This window comes from Acromyrmex echinatior, chromosome 7 (assembly GCF_024713525.1).
Source record: "Acromyrmex echinatior isolate Ae372 chromosome 7, ASM2471352v2, whole genome shotgun sequence".
Classification (NCBI taxonomy): Eukaryota; Metazoa; Arthropoda; class Insecta; order Hymenoptera; family Formicidae; genus Acromyrmex; species Acromyrmex echinatior.
Genome location: NC_141858.1, coordinates 802,158 through 824,430, shown reverse-complemented (window position 1 = coordinate 824,430; position 22,273 = coordinate 802,158). Strand labels below are relative to the sequence as shown.

At 34.1% G+C, this 22,273-nt stretch overlaps 3 protein-coding genes and 2 long non-coding RNA genes across 8 annotated transcripts in view; 1 reads left to right on the top strand and 4 right to left on the bottom strand.

Moving 5' to 3' along the window:
* LOC105143998 (uncharacterized) overlaps positions 1-10,796 on the top strand; it is an 80,226-nt gene extending 69,430 nt beyond the window's left edge. The window contains exons 3-4 of the long non-coding RNA XR_015545573.1: positions 1,282-3,469; positions 4,046-10,796. This is a non-coding gene — a long non-coding RNA (uncharacterized LOC105143998). The remainder of the gene's footprint in view (positions 1-1,281; positions 3,470-4,045) is intronic.
* The window catches only part of LOC105144001 (uncharacterized), a 171,652-nt gene extending 157,755 nt beyond the window's left edge, over positions 1-13,897 (bottom strand). Inside the window, exon 1 of the mRNA XM_011052629.2 lies at positions 13,757-13,897. The gene's annotated coding sequence lies outside the window, so the exon portion shown is untranslated. The remainder of the gene's footprint in view (positions 1-13,756) is intronic.
* The window catches only part of LOC105144014 (uncharacterized), a 106,978-nt gene extending 93,080 nt beyond the window's left edge, over positions 1-13,898 (bottom strand). The window contains exon 1 of one of the 2 annotated variants that reach the window (XM_087407541.1): positions 13,757-13,898. The gene's annotated coding sequence lies outside the window, so the exon portion shown is untranslated. The remainder of the gene's footprint in view (positions 1-13,756) is intronic. The other variant, XM_087407542.1, reaches the window with a different exon arrangement.
* Positions 13,899-14,958: 1,060 nt separating this feature from the next.
* Positions 14,959-22,273, bottom strand: LOC105143997 (uncharacterized). Of its 3 annotated transcripts, none has more exons than XM_087407540.1 (7): positions 21,874-22,273; positions 20,877-20,997; positions 18,996-20,786; positions 18,727-18,912; positions 18,153-18,337; positions 15,462-15,571; positions 14,959-15,383 (listed from the first exon to the last, which is right to left on the bottom strand). In XM_087407540.1, exons 2-7 carry the CDS (start codon positions 20,937-20,939, stop codon positions 15,328-15,330), a joined length of 2,391 nt encoding a protein of 796 aa, XP_087263666.1. In that variant the 5' UTR covers positions 20,940-20,997; positions 21,874-22,273; the 3' UTR covers positions 14,959-15,327. The 3 variants fall into 3 exon arrangements, with proteins under 3 accessions (XP_087263666.1, XP_011050930.2, XP_011050929.2); XM_011052628.2 differs by lacking the exon at positions 21,874-22,273 and adding an exon at positions 21,071-21,841; XM_011052627.2 differs by lacking the exon at positions 21,874-22,273 and adding an exon at positions 21,082-21,841.
* Positions 16,732-17,531, bottom strand: LOC147908905 (uncharacterized). Its single transcript, XR_015545577.1, has 2 exons — positions 17,067-17,531; positions 16,732-16,854 (listed from the first exon to the last, which is right to left on the bottom strand). It is a non-coding gene; the product is annotated as an uncharacterized LOC147908905 (long non-coding RNA).

The following is a 22,273-nucleotide window of genomic DNA, read 5'->3' as shown; positions in this document are numbered from 1 at the left end:
AGAAAACTTATCATGAGATAAGCGCCTAATGAAATAGCGACATTTCTGCTAAACTAATAAAGCTATCTATTGGTTCCACCATGAATTTATTGTTCTTAGATGATTGAAAACCATTTAGTGGGAAATACATTATTAGATCGTGCCTATAGTTATTGCAAAAAAAGATTTTAGAATTTGAATGTCTTCAAGTTTTGTTGAAATGAGCTTTTAAACCTTGTTTATTATTTAATAAGTAAATTTGGCAATAAATTCTTCTATGGTGATAGAGTAAGATTATATTAATAAAAAAATACGTGATATATTGAATTGCTTAATTATAAATGTTAGATTTGATGATCGTAAAACCATAAAGCGTGAAAATCGTAATATATGAGATTCAGTATTCAGCGTATTTCTAATATAACATAATCTATGCTTCTATGTCATAGTGAAAATCGTTGCTGAAGTATAAATGTTATTGTACAATAATAAAAAAGACAATCGAAATAAACATCGAATGCCTGTTTTTATGATGCTTGGTTCCAATTACCTGAAGAGTCAGCTAGGTACAATGGCATCGCCTCATTTACATTCATTTTGCACGTGCTGGCTGTGTTTATTTGTATTTTAGAAATAAAGTTTTTTAATTGCGCGCGCAATACTGATATATTTTGAGTTTTATTATCGATTTCTCGGAACATTCCATATTAGGAGCATAATTGTTTGACTTTGCAATTTGCTCACTTTTTACATTTCTTTAATTTATAAAAAAAATAAAATTTGAATTAAATTTTACATAACATTATCTTAAAGCTTATTAAATTCCCTTCAAATTGATCTATTATTTTTTTTAATTCTGCTCATAAATTTCTAGCATTTACCCAAAATAAACTCAGTATCTCATAATAGGGGTTTTTTTTTCTACGCATCAGATATTTTACAATTTTTGATAATTCATATGCGGTATTGACGGGATTCGAACCTAAGACTTCTAAAATGATAAACAAACACACTATAATCACACTCTTGCCCAATTTGGTATTCCAATGTTATTTGACTTGTTTCGATCATGTCTTACACAAATCAAACAGTAATTCACTTTATCTCAACGAATATTTATGTTTTGCGCTGACAAAATTTACTTCAATAAAAAAATTTATTCAGATTAGATTCCAGATTACTCAGATCTATTTAAAGAATGAGTTTGATTGATAATGGGATTGCTTGAATCAATGATATATACATATACACTTTATTTTACGCAATAAAAATGTTTAATTAACTTGTATTATAACTTTTTAGGCTTCCATGGGTATTATCTTCAAAGATATCAAAAAATTTGCGGGTTATCGCCGAGGTTTTCATCCTCCGAGGGTAAGAAACTTGTTCATCTTATGATTCCAAAAGGCACAAATACGTTGAACGTATATGACTTTCGATGTTGAAAGAACCTCGCGAGAAGACCTAATAGATTGAATAATTATAATATCAATCTCCACTTGAAAAACAATATGATCAAGCTACAATCATTAATTCATAACCAACTCTTTTTGCTGTTCTCTAATTTATTGAAGTATGCCTGATATAAATCCGGATAGTTAGAGAATTGACCACCAGATTTTGAGAATCCTGCTGAATTTTGTTTCACATACATTGTCTGTCGTGTGTTATGTAAAGAGATTTCATTTATATTGGGTCATCTAAAAAGTATCCGCGGTTTTTTGTCACTAGATAGTGTTGATGGTCAACATATCTAGTGACAAAAAACCGCGGATACTTTTTAGATGACTCAATATTATATTATGTGCGTGATGTACAAAACCTATGTGTTTCAAAGAATTTTTTCACAGAATCCATTATTGTAATGATTCTGCGTCATAAAAAATGAATATTTAATAGAAAAATAATAATAAATAGTAATAAATGAATTATTTCTCATTATTTGCAATTCGTTTCTTTTGAAGATCACTCAAGGACACTTTGATGATCTTATTTGTTTTATTTAATCAATTTTGAAAAAGTTTTTAATTTTTTTTAGGAAGCATTTCATGCAATATTGATTAATACCTGAATAAAAGTTCAGCGCTCTCTAGTGGTCAAGAAAAGCAATTTGGACAAAAAATAAAATATACGTTACACTTAGTTTTGATTCCTCAATATGATCACCAAGCTTCATCAAGATCAATTCTTTACATCCAAAAACGTTCCCTTATTAATCCTTTTGTCTCCTTCATGTTTTTTTCGATTACAGGTAAAAATATAAGCAGAAAGTAAACGTTTCTTGCGGAAATCAAAAGCGAAAGACAAAGAAAGAGATGTGTACATACGTGATTCAGATGATGAAAAATTGTTATGTCTCGCAGAATAAAACTTTTCTGATTAAATCTATTAAAATTCTAGTTGAGATAATCGAAATTCTGATTGATTTCAGAATCTTCTGGTTTATTTATTATCAACCAAACATTTTTTTCAGTGTAAATATAGTTATGATAATGCATGTCCTTCTGATATCATATGACTTCTGTGTTCTTCACTTATTCATTGTATTCATTTGAATTCTTTTTTTTTTCTTTTCTCCAAGCTCCTTCACGTACAAATGTATATGATCAAAGTCATCACGAAATGCTTACGTCTTACACTATGTCGTACACTATTAAAAAAACTCAAAGTGTAAAGGACTAAGTTTTAGGAATGCACTTTGAGGTGAACTCGAATCAATAAAAAAGAATAATCAAATATAACACATGAATAACTTCAACATAGTACAATGTACTCTAAAATTTAGTCGAAATCAAAGGTTAATTGATTTGTAGTTAAATGTATTAATATTAGAGATTCATTCAATTACAAGAAGGGTGATTTGAACTGCATATGCTATAATAATTCTGCATAGAAGATCAAATAAATCTAGAGAAAAGTACATTGAACTAATTAATTAATTAATTACGTATAAATTCAATGATGGAGCGGCACAATCATAAGCATATTTACAAAGTTGATTAAATCACGAGGGGTTGGCCACGAGGGTAATTTTTCTACAAGGGCTAGGTAATTCAGCGGCAATCCAACGAAATTTTAAGTAAACCAAGGTAATTTTTGGTAAGTCTATATAATCTTTAGCAGGTAATCTTGAGTAATCTAATAGGAAACCCTAACTAAAATCCTAATCTAAAGATAATATCAAATAATCTGTAGGTAATTCTAGGTATTCTTAAAATAATCTCAAATAATCTGAGGAATAAATCTAAAGTAATCTTCGATTTTTGAAGTTACTGAACGTCATAAACGAGCCTTTTGTATCTTTTTACAATAATATATATTTTCAATCAATTTTTGACGTAAAAAAATTGAGTTTGTATGGCTTCTTTATAATCTAAGAATTGTTAACGTTAAGTTTTCGGGGTACCACATCTTATAATGCTTTCTCTTTCAGAGTACGAATACACAAGCGTTTAAAAATTACGAAATGCATCCTTATCTACAACTTTTGGTAAGCATCATTTAAAAAAAAATAATATAATTTAGCAAGAAAGATGTTCTTTAATGATAATTGAATCGGCAAAAAATATGATCCTGACATGTATATAGGGTGTCCTAGAATAATCGTCAAATATTTCGTGTGCTGGTAGAGCACGGACTAAACTGAATCAAAAAGTTCTGTACCATTTTGCAATTTTCGCAATAGTTAAACAAGATATAAATTACTAAAAATCATCGAATATTGATTTTCAATAATTGTTTACTTAAGTACTATCAACTTTACAGAAAAACAACAAGTGACAAAAATTGTTTATTTTCTTTTTATAGATTCTGAAAATTTATTCAGAATTTTTAGTATCGCATTTTCTCATATTGGTAAAAATATTGGGTCATTTAAAAAGTATCCGCGGTTTTTTCATTCAAAAATTGAACAAAAACCGCGGATACTTTTTAAATGACCTAATAGTTGCCAATATATATATATATAAAAATACAATGCTAAAAAGTTGATCAAAATTCTGAAAAAATTCTCTCTATAAGAAAAAATTAAACAATTTTTATCTCTTGAATACTCTGTATAATATAGGGACGCTCCTGAGCCAAAGCGTCACGTACATGGCAAAGCCAACGAATCAAGAGCGGTAATGGGGGGACAGTAGGCGTCGCCCACAGGAATTAGCTCAAAATGTACATCTAGTGCCGAGCACTGTTTTAACAGATCGATCAAATAAATCTTAGCAAAATTTTTAATTTAACACTAACAATAAGTTGTGATATTGTTTGACAAAGAGTCTGTGTTATTATTGATGTTTTTTAAAAATATTTTTTATTTTATAAAATACTTATTATATATTTATATTCAATTGAATATTGTTTTGTTAGTTGTATTGTTGTATTGTTATTAAAAAATCTCAAATGTTACGAATAGTCAAAACTTGTTACTATCTCTACAGGTTGTTCGGAAATTCAACCAACTGCACTCGTGGACAGGTAGAGTGGCTAAACTGAATCGAAAAGTCTTTTACCATTTTGCAATTTTAGCAATAGTTAACAAGATATTAAAAATTGCCGAATATTGAATAGAATTCTTAGAATTTTTTCAGAATTTTTTATCAACTTTTTAGTACTGCATTTTCTTATTGGCAACTAACTCTTTTACTAACATGAGAAAATAAGAAATTCTGAAAAAATTCTATAAAAAAATCCCAGAACTTTATGAGAAGAAAATAAACAATTTTTGTCTATTACAGTTTTTCTGTAAAGTTGATAGTATTTGAGAAAAAAATTATTGAAAACCAATATTCAGCAATTTTTAGTAATTAATATTTTGTTAACTATTGCAAAAATTACAAAATAGTAGAGAACTTTTCGACTCAGTTTAATCCGCTCTACCTGCCTCGAATATGGTCGATTGAATTTCCGAACACCCTGTATACATATAATATGTATTCTGTTTGTAAAATTTTTATATTTTTGTGTTCCTGCAATAAATATTTGTTTTGTAAAATTGCATTTTTTTTCTTTAGCAGTGGAAATCTAAAATCGATATTCTCGAAGATACTTATCATAGTGATATTCTAGAGTGATCTGAAGAAATAATACTATATGTACTTGATATAAGATAATCTTAGATGAGCAAAGTAAATTTCGAAAAATCTCGGGTAATCTTAGAAAATATGACATTTTAAATACTCTAAGATAATCTTGGATAATGTGAGGTAGTATTTGATAATCTGAAATAATTAGGTAATCTTAAGTAATACGAGGTCATTTAAAGGTAATCTGAATCAAGGGTAATTTTTGTACACTACAACCACTCGTGACCAACTCCCCCCCCCTAATCATTATTGATAATAAATGAAAATAAATGTAACGTAAAAGTAACCGATATAAAAGTAACAGGAACTTAATAAGTTATTGATTGAACATTTTAGTTTAGAACGAGAGAGTGTTTTGCATAGTTATCAACAGATGACGCGTGTATTCGTAAGAGAGATTCAACATCATCTGTATAAAGCGGAAATGTTTAAATCATTTAAATCATTTTTATGCACTTCTACATCATGGCGATAATCATTTTTTTCAGGGAGACTACTAATTAATCAATTCGATGTCGATTCGACGTCGAAATCATCAAATCGACTCGACATCGATTTCATTATTATTTCTCACTGGATAATAGTTTAGTTAATTTAACCCTTACAAAAAAAAACCGAACTAGGCAGTGGCGGTCCGAAATAACACTCAAATTAAGTGTTAATCTTCAAGATGAAAGTTTATTTGGAAGTTAACATTTAATTTAAGTGACGGCCGCTAACGCCTTCGGTGTATTTTTTCGTAAGGGAATAAATATTTTAGAAAACTAAATTCAATGTTTATTAGATACAAAATAAATATTAAAGGTTAAAATATTTCTTGACACAATCCGACAGTTATGTCATATTTAACGCTCTAAGATTGAGTTGGTTTACTTCAATTCGAGTTGATTTAACTAATCATTTTTATACATTTTTATCGTGTGTCATTTTTTACGTGTTTTATTTATACGTGTAATGAAACACGTTCCTCGTAAAAGGGCATGTCGTGCAGTAAATATATAATCGGATACTCTTTTTGTAGACTAATGCAACGCCCCTCCATGCCTTTTGGTACAATCTGTAAAGAATTAGTTATGGTTCCAACTCGATTTGATATCTGACTTGCGAGGATATAAAGTAGGAAAAAGTCGCTAGAATAAAAACAGATTTTCTCGTAATACAATCGAGAAGACCTCGCGTCTTATTTCGCGTCACTATGAGACAGTCATTCACTGTCAGCGAAATACAAATCTCTTCGTCTTCTTTCTTCCGCATCGACCGCAGGGAATTACTGTACGTCCGATAATTTAAACGTAGTGTCTGTTATTAAAAACACCACCGAGAATCGATACCAATGACCCGGAGCGAGAATCAGTTCGCGAGAACTCGCGTGTCCCCTCTGTATCTCGAGAAAAATCTCAAGGTTGACTCCGTGGATGCTCCTTCATTTTACGATCACAATGCGCGGCGCCGCAAAAGCGTTTCCTGCTCCACGATCAATAAAACCATCTCCCATACCCTTTGCAGAACGCAAACGCAAAGTACACACGAGGACACAAGAGAGTTGCAGTGTGCACTATGTACTACTGTATGAGCCACGTATGTGTGCTGCGACAAAGTCCACGAGAAACACGCTTCGTCATAGAGAAATACACCATCACCACTACTACTGCTACTACTACTACTACTACTACTACTACTACTACTACTACTACTACTACTGCTACTACTACTATTACTATCACTCTCCAGAAAAAGGATGAAAATTAAGTCGAAGTTAATTTCTCGCAACTCTCCTCCGGTCTCTCTCGTGACAAATCGACTGATTTCTTTTTTTCTTTCTTTTACAATACATAAAAATGAGACAGAAAAAACGCTGGAAAAAATAGACATTTGCGATGCAGAAAAAAAGAAAAACAAAGAAAGAGGAGGAGAGAGAGAAAATACAAGGGGAAAAGTATATTTGTCATTCTGCAAGGGAGGATCTGTAAATGAAGTAACAAGAGTCGCGTAAAGTGTTAGCAGATATATCGACGTAAAGTTGAGAGAAAAGTAAACGAATGGACTAGTTGGAGCACTAATCGAGTAACGAATTATTAATGCCCTGCTTGAAGTTATGGAATGTTTTGTAGAAGCAAGATATTCCGTGTAAGTATCTGATTCACGGACACGCGAATCAACACGAATAAAACTGTATTACATTAATAGGAAGACGACACTTTTCCGATCCCTGAAGACCTTCACCCCCGGGCGTATTCCATCCGCAGAAACGCTTCGTGACGTAACTAACTCCCCAGTGTTCTAATTACGCGCTTTCGCATCGCGTTCACCATATATCCATTAACACCTATTTTATTCAAAGTCTACTATTTCTCGATTTCGCTTCTTCCTGTTGCAATTCCGCAATCCTCTCGAAAGAAAGAGATATTGAAAAAAAGAAAAAGAGAGAAAGAGAGAAAGTGTGAAAGAGACTGATTGATTGATTGATTGAGCGTTTATTGCAGTTCTAGGCAGTTCGAGCTCTCTAACCAGTACAATAAGGAGATTATAACTTTAACAACGATATCGAGATAAGCAATGATTGAATAATAATATTACGTACGACAATAGAGATAAAGATGAAAATGAAAAATACAAAAAAATAAAAAATAAAAATAAACGTAATAGTAAAAGTGAGTAAAGTAAGGATAAGTAAGCAGAATTTAGGGCTTATAGATGATAATAGCTTAAAGCATAGAGTTAATTGTATGAAGAGCAAATGTAGGCAAAACAATATTGAAACTTAAACGCGAATTAGGATGATATTCTAGCGTTCCCCGCGACGCTGCAAATGACAGAAGAGGGCGTGCTTGAAAGAAGAGAGAGGCCCTGATCCTACTAGGAAGAGGATTCTATATTAAGAAAGCGGCATGAATAAATGAACGTTGGTAAGATGATGGGAATGGTAAGATCAAGAGAAAAGACACGAGAAGTGGCTCGAGGTCTCGAACAGAAATTCAGTTTATCGGCCAGGTAGTTCCAAGAGACTTAAGGATTGAATATAGAAAACAGCCAAATTGATATTCTCTTCTATCATCTGCGGTCAATCAATCCAGTAAGCCATAATAGTATGATATATAGTCTTTATGTAGACTGAATATAAAACATACGCATGCATCAAACACTTAATCCTGAATCTCTGCTGATCTATCAGATCTATGAAGACTGCTGAACAGTAATCGAAGAGAGGGAGAGAGAGAGAGAGAGAGAGAGATAGAAATAAATAGATAATATATACCACATTATTTATTAAATGCTCCAAAATGAGGATCCTCTCAAGATAGATCGTTAAGATATACAGATTTACAACATAATTGTTCCTTACAGAAGCAATAAAATTAACAAAATATGGAGTATACAAAACAAAGATTTAAAAAAATAAAAAAGAAAGAATTCAACACAAATGAGCAAAGAAGGTTATTATTCAAAACTTTCAGTTGAAACGATTATTTGTCGGACTTGAAACACAGTCCTAATTAAAGCTGGAGTACATAATGTCACAAATTGACAAGTAATATTTAATGATGATGCTAATGAACATCTTAAAGAATTTACTATGTTTTAAAAATGTTTACCGTAAAGGTATAGATAATTGTTCGCAGTGCGAGTTCGTTGCATCACACATCTCGATATGAACGGCCCACAGGCTTACCATTTCGCGAAATTATCGCGATACCTATTCACACCGTTATTGTCGTCGTCGTCTGGCGCATCGCCAAACGCGGAGCTTGGTTCTCGCGGTGAAACATGTCGACACCGAATTTATAATGCAAACATATGTGCGCACGAGACGTGACAATGACAGCGATCGACAGCGGCACGATTATTCTTTCTCGTTTTGTTTCGTTTACATCCATTACACAAAACGCGCAATTGTGATTCATGGCCAGCAAATCTTGCCAAAATGGATTACGCTTTCCGCGAATATGACACAGGCGATTTTCGAATATGACGCAAGTTCGTAGAATGCAATCTGATACATAGTTGCGACTTTCTTGTCGGAGACTCCACTATTTTACCGGAGATCGATTGCGTATCAAAATTGTATCTTGTAGTGCATTCTTTAAAAAAAGAGTTATCAAGATTTATACAATGCAGGATGTCCAGTAAATTTTAACAAAGAACTCATATGTAGGCAGAGTGGACTAAATTGAATAAAAAGTCCTCTATTGTTTTACAATTTTCGCTATTTTTTTTAATTACTCAATGAGCAAAATATTTAAAATCGACGCGTAAAACGATTTATATAGGATATCTTTAAAAAATTCTTTAAAAAATCTTTAAAATATTTCATAAAGAACTCAAAAAAATATTTTAAAATTGCCTTATGCGTCGAATTTATCCGTCTTATTCGACAATAATAGAAATTAATATCTCGTTAACTATTGCGAAAATTGCTAAATGGTAGAGTTTTCGAGTCAGTTTAATCCGCTCCATCTACATATAAGCGTTTTATCAAAACTTACGGGACATTTTATACAATTTTGATAGGCAATCGATCTCCGGCAAGATAATAGTGAAATCTCTGGCAGGAAGAGGGTGAGTTTTTTAATTTAACATAAGTCTACACATTTTCATCGGACAATTGATAACATGGCGTCTCCGATGAATGAATTTATAGTTTACTTTGAAGAACGGTTTGATGAAAATAATGACAAAACTGAATTCAATTTAATGTGTCAATTTACAATAAATGCCATAAATTAATTTTTAAACTAAAACTTTAAACAATAATTAATAAGATGCCTCATATTTTATATATTTTTATATATTATTCACATATTACATATTTTCTGCTATTATAATCACTCTACTATACAAATTTCAATTGAAATTCTTTAATTTCTAAAAATTTAGATAATCGAAAATGTGCTTTAAAATCTATATTTGAATATAAAGGCACTATTCTTGAAAAGAAATTATCAATTTTTATGTGCTTAACACGTTTACGTTTAATTAATAATAATTAATAATAAATTCATATCACTATCACTGTTGTTGGTAATTGAAGATGAAGAATTAGAAAAGGAATCAGAAAAAGAGATTTATCTTCGAACATTTTTTTTATTAAATTATAATATTGTATGCGTGCGTGCGTGCGTGCGTGCGTGCGTGCGTGCGTGCGTGCGTGCGTGCGTGCGTGCGTGCGTGCGTGCGTGCGTGCGTGTGCGTGTGCGTGTGCGTGTGCGTGTGCGCGTGTGTGTGTGTGTGTGTGTGTGTGTGTATGTGTGTGTGTGTATTTTTCCACATATAGTGCCCATAAAATACAAGATTAATCAATAATCGTAATTAATATTTCAAATTAAAAAATATATCTCTACTTATGTTCTATCAGAAATTTCATCAATTTCATTAGTCCATCAATTAAATTAGTCGATGGATCTGATGGATATGCGATAATTTCAACGCTGTAAATAAAAATACATTAATTTAACCGATGAATAAAAGAAACTCTTTGATGCATTTGCGCTTCATGCGATTGATATCAATCGATGAATTAAAAACTCACCCAAAGATAGCAACCACAGTATAAGGATATACAGTAGGGACAAGACACCGTTTTCCATTCAGCCGCGCATATTTGCTTGCGCATCATAAGCGGCCATGTTTTTGATGGTACCAATCCCAATCAAAGCAGAGAATCCATAGCTTCTCCGTTATTGCAATCGCGCCATGGCATATCGCTGCGCTTGTCATAGCGACGAGACATTGCCGTGTTTCCTGAATAGTCGATTACAGCAATTAATTTTATGCAATGTGACTGTGCGTGGATGTACCTGACTAATCACTAATTTGGTGGAAGATTCTCAAAAGTTACGACTTTCTATCTCATTTTTTTTTTGGTATGTTCAAGCGGTAGTTCAAATATTATTGATATTATTGATAGTATTTGGTCATCAAAAACATAGCGGACCCTAAAAACTCGTTTGAAAAAGATCGAAGGTGCCGACGCTGCTTGTCCCTACTGTATATCCTTATACTGTGTATAGCAACCGATATACATATATATATATATATATATATATATATATATATATATACACACATATATATATATAGGTTACTATATTGATATATATATATATATAAAATATATATATAATATATACACATTGAGTATGATCCGATATATTGTATTGTTGGCTGTATTCCAAACAGTTTCAAATTTACTGCCAGCGCTGAAAATTTTCAGTTTATGTGCATTACAGATTTTCTATACCGACAGTCAATTTTGGAACATAGCCATTGTCTCACGATCCCGTGAGATGAGATGTATTTTTTAACGCGACAGTACCTATTTCGCAGTCATCGACCGATCCGTGTTTACGTTTGCACAAAGAAAGTGCCAGAGCATCGTGTGCTTGGAAAAAGAAGCTTTCAACCCGAAATTATTTTTCTTAGCTATTAAAAAACAGACTATCTGGCTAGAAGACCTAGGGAATAGAAATAACTCATTACTTGTAACAGTTACAGTTCGAATTATTTTTATGATAACTTTACTGGTAACTGCGTTACTTTTTTTTGCTAATTGTAACGGTAATGTAGTTATATAATATTTTTTAATGATAACGAATTTTACAGTTACTTTTATCGTTACTTTGCATATGATTGGACACGGTTCAATTGGACACAAGCCACTCATAGCTCTTAAGACTAAACAGCCTCTGGGCTGTCACTCGTCCGCTGTGATTGATGATCGTCGATTTTAAAAAAGTAACGAAAAAATAACGAAAAGTTAGGGTGCGTTCCGTAGCACACATTAAGTGCATAGATCACATATTCAATGTGTTGCGTACTTTAAGTGCATCCAGAAGCACAACTGCTCACTGAGCGCTTAATTAGCAGTGCTTCTGGATACATCCATTAATATCATTCCGATAATGCACATGATAATGCGTGTATTTTGCATTGGAAACGGAACGGCTTACCATGCGTTTGAAAAAAAAATGGATGCTATCTTGGATAACAATAAGATATTTACTATTGAGGTTATTACGAGATTGTATATATTTTAAGATTATTATATTTTAGATACTTTGAGTCGCTGTCACAGCAGTTTCTCGGTTGACAAAAAGGGTGAGAACTTTGTTATTTCAATGATGATTGGAAATTCGATTAAATAACTTTCCATTATTATTACACTGTAAATCCGAGCAAAAGGTGGCAAAAGGCTTTTGAATTTTTTTTCGCATCAACTTCGCATCAACTTCGCATTAAACTTGACGTTCGAGCTGCTGTAGCTGATGCACGAGAAGTGGAGAGAATTTAAGAAAATTTGTACGCTATCAGTATTCATTGATGCGTGCATTGATTGAAACGAAACGGTTCTCTATGTAGTCTATGCGTATTATGCGTGCAACGGAGCGCACCCTTACTTTCTCAAGCAACGAGTTACTTTTAACTCGTAACTCGTAACTGTAACCTGTTACTTTTAAAAAGTAATTCTCCATTTCCTAAAAAAATCCTCTTTCCTCTAACGCGAAAAAGAAAAGTGTTATCCTCGATAACGATACGAAATAAACGTCCGTGACCGAGATTTGCAGCAAGAACGTGCAATGAATTTGAGTATACGATTATGAATGTATAGACAAAACAGACAATCGCTGATTGAGCGCTTAGTGAGCTCTTGCATCTGATTGGCATATTCCATTAGAACTAAAAATATAGACTAGATTCAAAAGCTCACTGAGCGTTCAGTAAGCGGTCATAGTACTAAATAGGTGCAGCCAGAAGCACGATCGCTTCAATCGTATGAAATTGGCCAATCATAGTTGAATATGAGAAAAATAATCAACTACGATTTGTTAATTTCTTATAATTTACTTCCAACCCTATTGTAGAACAGGCATAAGTCGCGTAAAGTCGGTCAGATCGTTTCTGATGTGTCGCACAGGTAACCTGTTGCCAGACGCGAGCACATCTACATGTAAACAACGCCGGGCGAAACGGTATGTGACCGTTCGCGCGCGATCGATAACGAACCTATGCGAGCCGCTTCTGTTGCTGTTGCTACTGTTGCTATTGCTCGAAATGCTCGGCCGGGCTGGCTTGGCGGGCTCGAACGGCGCTAAATGACGATATCGACGATTAGAGATCTGCTGGACGGGCGCAAATTTGCGCAAATTTGCGCGGATGAGCATCCTTGGATGATAAACGAACGGGAGATATTGGGGTCGTGGATGGAAGGAAAGGAGGAGATTCCATCGCAAAAGGAAGTTACGTATCGTTGAAGATACAACTCAAAATACCGCGGCTGTGGAGGCACCGCATGTGTACCTAAACTATCCTGCCCGTTCGCGATCTACGTCCGTCTCTCGGAAACAGAATTTCGCGATGGTGATGACGCGAAAGCTTGGCCGCCACGTACAATTTGGACTGCGCGCGCGAGTCTTCTATGTTTTCGAACAAGACCGCGCACCCGTGTACCCTCAGCAGCATTACGTCGAAATGCGCAAAGTACACATGCTATTTTCTCCGTCTTGTCAGTCGTGAAGGAAAGACGAGTCTGTCCTAATCTCTCCTCGCGTGCACGTTTGTGTGCGCTGCGTGTTTCGAACGGAACCGAATAACAAAAATAAATAAAGGAAAAAAAGAGACTTCACAGAGAGCTAATTGCGGATGACAAACAAATGGTTTGCTTCGCTCTTGCGAGCCGAGCGAAAACAATGAAAAGCAGTTACCTGTACTGTCGATGAGCTTCAGCTCTTTTCCGCGAAGAGAACGGGTGAGTCTGTTTGCGCACCAATAACACCTCACGCCATAAACTTCCCTCTTCGATGACGAAGCGGCCCTCCCCCTAAATTTAGAAAATCGCCACCGATCGCTGCAGGCTGCTCGCCTCGTCTCTTCTCTTCTCTCCTCTCCTTCCTCTTCCTTGCCTCACGAGAAGATCTCACAGAAATCGTTACATTCTCTATCTACTGGAAACTGCGCTCTTCCCTTAACGTTGCCAGATCAACGGCGGCGGCGGCGACGGCGATGGATCGGTCACAGCAGCTAGTTAGCTACCGCTACCCTCTTGTTTCTTCCTTTCCTTTCTTTGCGTTTCTCCCTTCCTCAAGATATGAATTTTCACACGCGCACCCGCCTTTCCGCCGTAAAAGACTGTGGACGAGTAAAAGCTGGTAAAGGCTGGTAAAGGCTGCTTCTATGTTGTACTAAATACGAACGTGCGCGAGCTAGAGGACACGCCTCTACGAGGCATGGCGCAGACTCGGTCTCACGTTCTGCAGAATGGCGAGTAACGACGAGCTCGATGGAGCTTGTCGGAAGTGGTTGGAATTGGAAGCAGTCGGAAGCAGTCGGAAGCCAACGGAAACCCGTAGGGGTCTTTAACTCCGGGGAAAATACTCGATAGTCTCGATACGCGCAAGTCAAGTCATTCTTGGTAGCGGCACTGGCGGCGGTGGTTTAGTCATCGTAAAGCGCAAGATCGCGAATATTCATAACGAAGAAAAACTTGTAGTTCTGAATGATCGATCGTAAGATCTTTCTTTATAAAATCACAACAATAAAACGATGATAGGTGATCTATTCAGAAATGTATCAACCGGATACGGCTGTTTCGCGACAATTTGAACAACATTCGAGCGGAAGATGAGCGTAAAGATGGCAACTTTTCAATATTAGACTTCCTTCACAGAATCTGGCCATAACAAGGAATAAGATAAAAGGAATCCGACATTTCTTTTCAAAATTGTACGAGTGAGAAAAAATATGTTGTATATCGCTCTGCAGTGATGAAACGGAGAAGATATATTCAAAGATATGTGCTATCTCGCTTTAGCTACAAAACGAATTTGATGAAAAATGTCGGACCAATCATAGGTTGCTCTTTGATGACCAGACTGATTAGAGAATCTCTAGTCATTACAGTACATGATTTAAAAAAAGCAGTGTTCTTTATTATAGAGAAAATTATCCCAGTAATTAATCGACAATAAAATCAATTTATTGCCTATATGTTTCATCCTTATATAATAAATCTTCATTTTAGCTTCAATAAATTGAAAATAGGAAGCGATATATGTTGAATATACACGTATCACAGTTGAGTATCATATTTCAGTTCAGAAATGCAATGGTAATATAAAATAAATTTGTCAGAATCAGGCACTAGTGCACTTCTTGAAGGCAAAAGTAGCTAAAAAGCGCTGTAGATAACATAATTATTGTACTCTGCATGCGTATTTCGCTTTTTAACAGTAAACTTGTGTATCGTTTAATCAATGTCATAAGGCACTCTATCTCGTCATCGCCATGGCTTCCGTACGGCTCCCGTGCTCGTGCTTCTCCTGATACCTCGATCTGTAATTCAAAAATATATTCAAGTACATCTATTAAGGAAAATTAAGTGTATGACGAAAGCGGATGTAAAAAGCTTACACAATGCATTTGGTGACATAAGTCTGTCTCTGATATCCGAAGTCCACGTTTGACATCTGGACCTAACTAAATTCCTTTTAACGGTCGATGGTTGCTGGTATTTGGCCATTCTAAACAATAAGGAAGATATAATCTTAATAATGACAAGTGCAATATTGATCGATATGTGTGATAACACAAAGCAAAAAAGTAAAGACTTTATTCAGACAAAGCGGATCTTGGTTTCTTTAATAATATTTTTGTACTCATAATCTTAATAGTTAAACAATACAAAGCAGACGGAATTCTACAATATGTAACTACGAGAAAAAGGAATTCGTTTCAAATTTGTGTTTTAAATTTTCCACTGCTCGTGACATTTTGAACATTTTAATTGTTAACTATCTTTTGACTTATTTTCCAAACTTCTTTTTTCCTTCCTTTTTTTTATTTTTTTATTTTACATATACAGTTGGAAACATTTTGTATCTATTAAAACCGATTATTAAAATCTTGTTAAAATTTTTTATTTTTTAATATATCTGAATGCTAATTTAACGTATAATGTAATTGCGTTATTTGAATATTTTAGATTAAATTGATATTCAACATCTCTAATGACTTCTGCACACTGAACGCGGAAACACTTGCTGCATAGGAAAATGCGACGCGATAACCAATAATATTAGGGACTGTAAGCTTATTAACTACCGCGTCACATTTTCCGCATCCAGTGTGCAGGAGACATTAGTATTAAAATAACATAATTATGAGTAAATGGACAAATAATATAAAAATTGTGTATTTTAAAACGTGAAAAATTTCTAAAATAAATGAATAAAATGTGTTAGGGCTTCTGAATACTCACTCCAGTCATATTGAATCGTAACGTCATAAGCGAGAAATACATCATAAGCGACACGTTGATTTTGCTTGCAAGTCATTTATAAACAAAGAGAATTTGCTGAAATGAAATGAGATCACTTTAAAACACTTGTAAAAATGGACGAAAACTATCCTTAAAAACTATCCTGAAAATAGACTACACATGCGCATTAAGTAAAAACTAAACACTTTACGTGCCTTTTTTGATTCTTTACTGACTATCAAGGAAGATAAGGAGTCTTTGTCCATTTTTACAAGTGTTTTAAAGCGATCTCATCATGGTATGCAAGAAAAATCAATGTATCACTTATGGCGTCACGATTCAATATGACTGACGTGACTACTCAGGAGCCTTAATTTTATATATTATAAATGTTAATTTTACTGAAAAAATATGCTTGCACAATTTACTTACAAATTGTGTTACATTTATTATATTAATTTTTTATACATATTTGTGTTACTTCTTAACAACATATTCATTTTATGTTAAATTAACATATAAATTTATGGCGAATTCGATTGGACACTAGTGCGCACTGGTGCATATTAAAGCCGTTGTACACTGATTTCATTTGAATATAAAAATGAAATGCAAATATTTCGAATGAAATATATATTTTATTTAATAGTACAATAAAATGTATTGAGTATTTCATGATTTAATCGATTTCTATGTTTATTTATAAACATATCTTTACATTATTTTGTATATGACTGTTTTAATGTACCAGTGCGCACTGAGTGCGTCCAATCGAATTCGCTATTAAATTGGTCATTTAGGACACAAAAAATGTGTTAAATTTAATACAAATTTTGTTATTGCGTACTTATTTAACAGAATTTTTGTGCCGTCACAATTTTTGTGTTGTACTCCAGAGATCAGTCAACCGACTGTATATGTAATAGTCTTCTTGATGCTTCCATGGGTGCTTTCTATATAACTAATCTGTGCTTCGCGGGTTTTCTCCATGTCTTGGTCCATTCTTGATGTGCCAACGTTCGTGGGCCTTGCAGTCCACTTCATCAGGGCGAGGAGCAGCCTGATACTGAGCTTTTATCCGTAAACCTACGGATAAAAAAACACCAACGAGACGTCAGACTGAAACACGTCACACAGTCTAAAAGAACACCAACGAGACGTCAGACTGAAACACGTCACACAGTCGTGACACTATCAGAACATAACGTCGAAACAGGACATCAAATACTGTTTGACCACGATAACCAACACCACATCATACTTTCCAAGAAAATACAGAGAAGCCATAGAAATACAAAAACACCCTATCAATATAAACAGGGATAATGGCTATAACATAAGTAAGATATGGAAGACTATCCTCCCGACCAGCAAAGACCGACCAAGATTCCACTATCTGTCTCCCCCATCACTCTAACCTCCCCCCCTCCACCACCAAAAAACTCCCACCTCAACAAGTAGCGTAACATAAAAAGGAAGGACCTGGAGGAACAGCTCAGTATCAGGCTGCTCCTCGCCCTGATGAAGTGGACTGCAAGGCCCACGAAACGTTGGCACATCAAGAATGGACCAAGACATGGAGAAAACCCGCGACAGATTAGTTGTATAATAGTATTAATTCAAATTATAAAATCCAAAATCAATCATGTCATGTACTTTGGAGAGCGTGAAGCTATTTTTAAACATATATATAATGCTGAAGATGGCTCAAAATTGAGTCCAAACATACGTATCTTAAATAAATTTCATTCATTAATTTATTTTACGCACCGAGATCCGCGTCTGACTAATCAGTCCCTCTATCAATTTTTTTTTTTTTTTTGAAAATAAAACTACGTTATTACGTGGATTCGAATTCCTTCAGGTTCTTTCTGGCTAAAGTCTTCTGAGTAGCAAACGAGTATGATCGAGCCGAAGTCGGGCGTTCCGTTCGAGACTCCTTAATTTCGCGATCATGCGCGATTATTTTCATTCTCTTCGTCGGAGACTGGGCGAATAATTCCACTATATTCATGGAAGCTGCGTCGCACTTGAAAACATTAAATCGTTAAATTATTGCATGCTCTTGACTAAAAATCTGTAAATATAAGCAAATAGGCAGTTAAGTATAGTATAAATGTTACATTAATTGTGCTGTTACTAATAAAATAAATAGCATATTGCCGCAATTCTTACAGCATCGAATATACTGGGAACATTCATGTCGTATAAAATAACATCTACTTGTATAAGCAGGATATTGCTGTATTTTTTTACAGCATTAGAATAACTCACGTATGTTAGAAACATTCACATCATAGAAGATGCATCTTTGGATATTTATGCAATTATTTTCAATGTTCAAATTTCGTCACTATGCAGACAATATGCAAAATTTATCTACCTGGGAATTTTATAAGCAAAAAAAACGAGTATTACTTGCAACTGAAGACGATGAAGGAATTCCACTTCTGCCAAGTTTAAGGGCGCGTCAACGTGTAACTTAAGCATACATTGCAACGCCTCCTTATATATCTTTTTCAATGTAATAACGCGTTCGGTACGCATTAATCTGCGTATTAAGTAACCACGTGTGTAAGCATTGATGGTATTCACTGCCTGTACCTATACAGTAATATAATTTTAGTATCTTTTTTTAACAACGGAAATGTTATGATCATAATGTTAAAATTGCAATTTGTACTCACATGTTTATCGAAATACACTATGGTGTCTAGTACTGGTATATGCGTAGTATTACTATCTAAGGGAAATAATTGTCGACTCACATTGGAATTCTTACGTACAAGATCGCGCGACTCGCAACGGCTGTTATCGTCATTACCGTTGTTATTGTTATTATTATTATTATTATTATTATTGGTGTTATTATTATTATTATTATTATGCATAGTATCATATAAACTCACTTTTCTCGTAAAGTCAAAATCGAGAGTCGCCGAAGAATCGTCCGCAAAAAAGGATTGATATTTAAGCAGGTGTAAATTTTTCGAGGAAATGTAATCCAACGGACATACAATCATTCGATTCGCTGATGGTAATTTAATATTATAATCCATTTCAGTGTGTATATTACTCGGAGAGTCTGTATCCATTTGTTGCCTTGCCTCGTGACTAGTTGGTTTTGCTTCGTCGCTCGACAATGATCGATTCAACGCAACGTTCAATGCATTTGTTTGATGTGAAATTCCGGAGGCACACTTTTGTATTTCTGCTAACAGAAGTATTTGTTGCTTCTGAAATTCTGCTTGTAGTAGTGATTGTTCTTTTCGCTGACGATATATTAGCTCCATCATCTGCTTCTTGTGCATTTCTTCGATTTCTTTATAAACCATCAAGAGTTTATTTGGTGTGGAAGACTTTGTTTTATTGGCTGAATCGTGATATTCTACAATATTCTCTTTTTTATTATGCAATCCCTCATCTATATAAGACAACTGAATTTTAGGACTATTTGTATCTTCTGTATACTTGCTGCTCAACAAATTTAACACACCAATGTCACTATTTTTCTCTAATTTTTCTAGAGAACTTTGCTTCTTAAAATCTGTATTATACCTATGATTATGTTTAATTGGTATGGCATCGGATTTACTTGTATCTTCCTCAACGATTACCATTTTAGTACAATTAGTAGATTTATTTGCTTGATGTGATTCTGTCGAATCATCAGATTCTCTATACTGGGAAGTTGATTGTTTGGGTGTACATTCTAATTTGCTTAAATCTTGAATGTGTTCTACCATAAACTGTTTATTTTCCCATTCTGCCTTAGGCTGCGCAATGTTCCATTGTTTTAGTTGTGACACATTAGTGGTAGGTGTAGGAATGTACTTTTCGTCAGTTAATTTTGTATGCATATGAGCAAGCAATATAGGACTGGGTGTATCCAGTATATAAGAACCTTGACGTGACAACTTGGGTAGATTTTCAGGAGTCTCTTTGGAAATTTCTATGGAAGAAGTATCTTCCTCAACTTTACTTAATGTTATCGGAAGTACGTTCAGTGTTTTAGGTATCTCTGGCTTCCAATTCTCTAGTAATGTTACATCTTCGTCTGGTGTTGCCGTTTCTATTGCATCGACACTATTTCGATCAGTTACAGCAGCTGTAAGTTTTGAATCATTAATATCATTTGCTAAACAAACTTGAAGTTGCAAATGCTGTACATCTGATATAGAAGACTGAATATCATGACTATCTTTGGTTTCGCCTTCAACTTGCAACAATGGTTCAACAATAGTCATTTTGGAATACGAGTCCCTATTATTGGTATCACTTGCAATGTCACGAGTGGATATGTCACTGTCTGAACTGTATCTTATATTCTTTAACATATCTATCGGTTCTAATATAACAGCTTGCATGCATTTATCTTGAATGGTGTGTTTAACGAGTCGTCTGTCCCTCAAGTTTTCCTCGATTTTGATTGCCAGTGATTTATAATGTCTCATTTCTTCTTTGATGGTGTCAGTCATCTGAAAACAATATTAACATAATACTAACGTAAAAGCAATACTCCACGACTAAGATTACTTTGGTAGCTGCATTGGTTAATGAATATTCACCATTGGTGGAAGAAGAGGTATCCCATTTATTTTCATACAAGAGATATAAAATTGTTTCTGCATGTTTAGGTGCAATTTAGAGAATACACTTTACTGTCTCTCTCGTAATTCATTAACGTTCCTGAAAGAAAATGAAGTAATTAGGTAATTATTTAGAATACGAGTCCTCCTCTAAGATCTTAATAAAAATGTACTCATTCAATACATTTCCACAAAATGAAAAAAATCTTCCACAAAATCAAAAAACGCTGCGATCGACTTCGTGACTCGAGTTATTAAGCATTACCCCGGATTTACAATAGAGTTCTAAGCCTTAAACCATAAGAAATGGACGAATCATAATCGATTATTCTTCTCGAATTCGATTGTAATTGGTCAGTTCTTACGACTTAAGGCTTAAATCATTTATTATGGCCATTCTACAATAAGCCATTAGTCGTAAATCAGAAATTAGAAGTTGGAAATTGATTGTGATTGGTCAATTTCTTATAACTCCTAATTTCTGATTTACGATTAATGGCTTATTGTAGAATGCGTGTTACAGGCTTTCTATAAGCTATTACTTAAGTTTTAAGTCTTAAGTCATAAAAAATTAACCAATCAAAGAAGAATAGTAAAAAAGAATAATCGATTATGATTGGTCAATTTCTTATAACTTAAGATTTAAAGCTTAGGCAATGACTTATTGTAGAAAGCCCGTTATTAAAGTTCAAGACTTTAGAGGTTAAGATATCTGTCATCCCGACTCGATACAACTCTATGTATATATTCTGCTTTAATTACACAAATTCACTGTTTTAAGCACAGAAATTCTTTGCACAGAAATTAATAGCGAATTTGTGTTTTTAAAGCAGTGAACTTGTGTTTGTAAAGGCTAATTCTACAATGTGCTCTTTGTTTCTTGCTGTTTGTCTCTGTTTGTCTCTTGACTTTTTAATCAATAAGACAAGAGACAAACAGCAAGAAACAGAAAACAAAAAGCATATTGTAGAATAACCATAAAGTAGTGAATTTGTGTTTTTAAAGCAGTAAATTTGTACAATATAATTAAAGAACATATATATGGATGATCGAGCTATATCGTGGTTGTGTTCTGATAGCTGTCAAAAATATTCTTTTTACAAGGTTGGTAGTGCTGTAACTAGTTGTGTTCCGTAAGAGATCAGCTACATCGTAATTTCCATTTGTTAGGCAGGGGGTCGATTGTACAATATATTGTATCTTTGTCGACTTTCCTTGCCTCTTGTACTTTCATCTCACATGAAAAAATACGCGCGATTGGTTATAAACATAGTGAAAATGTGATATCTCTAGGCTCACTGGAGTGAAAATTACAAATGCGAGTGCGGTTGAATGTTTAGCATAACTTTAATTGTAGAAAATGATAGAAAGTTTCA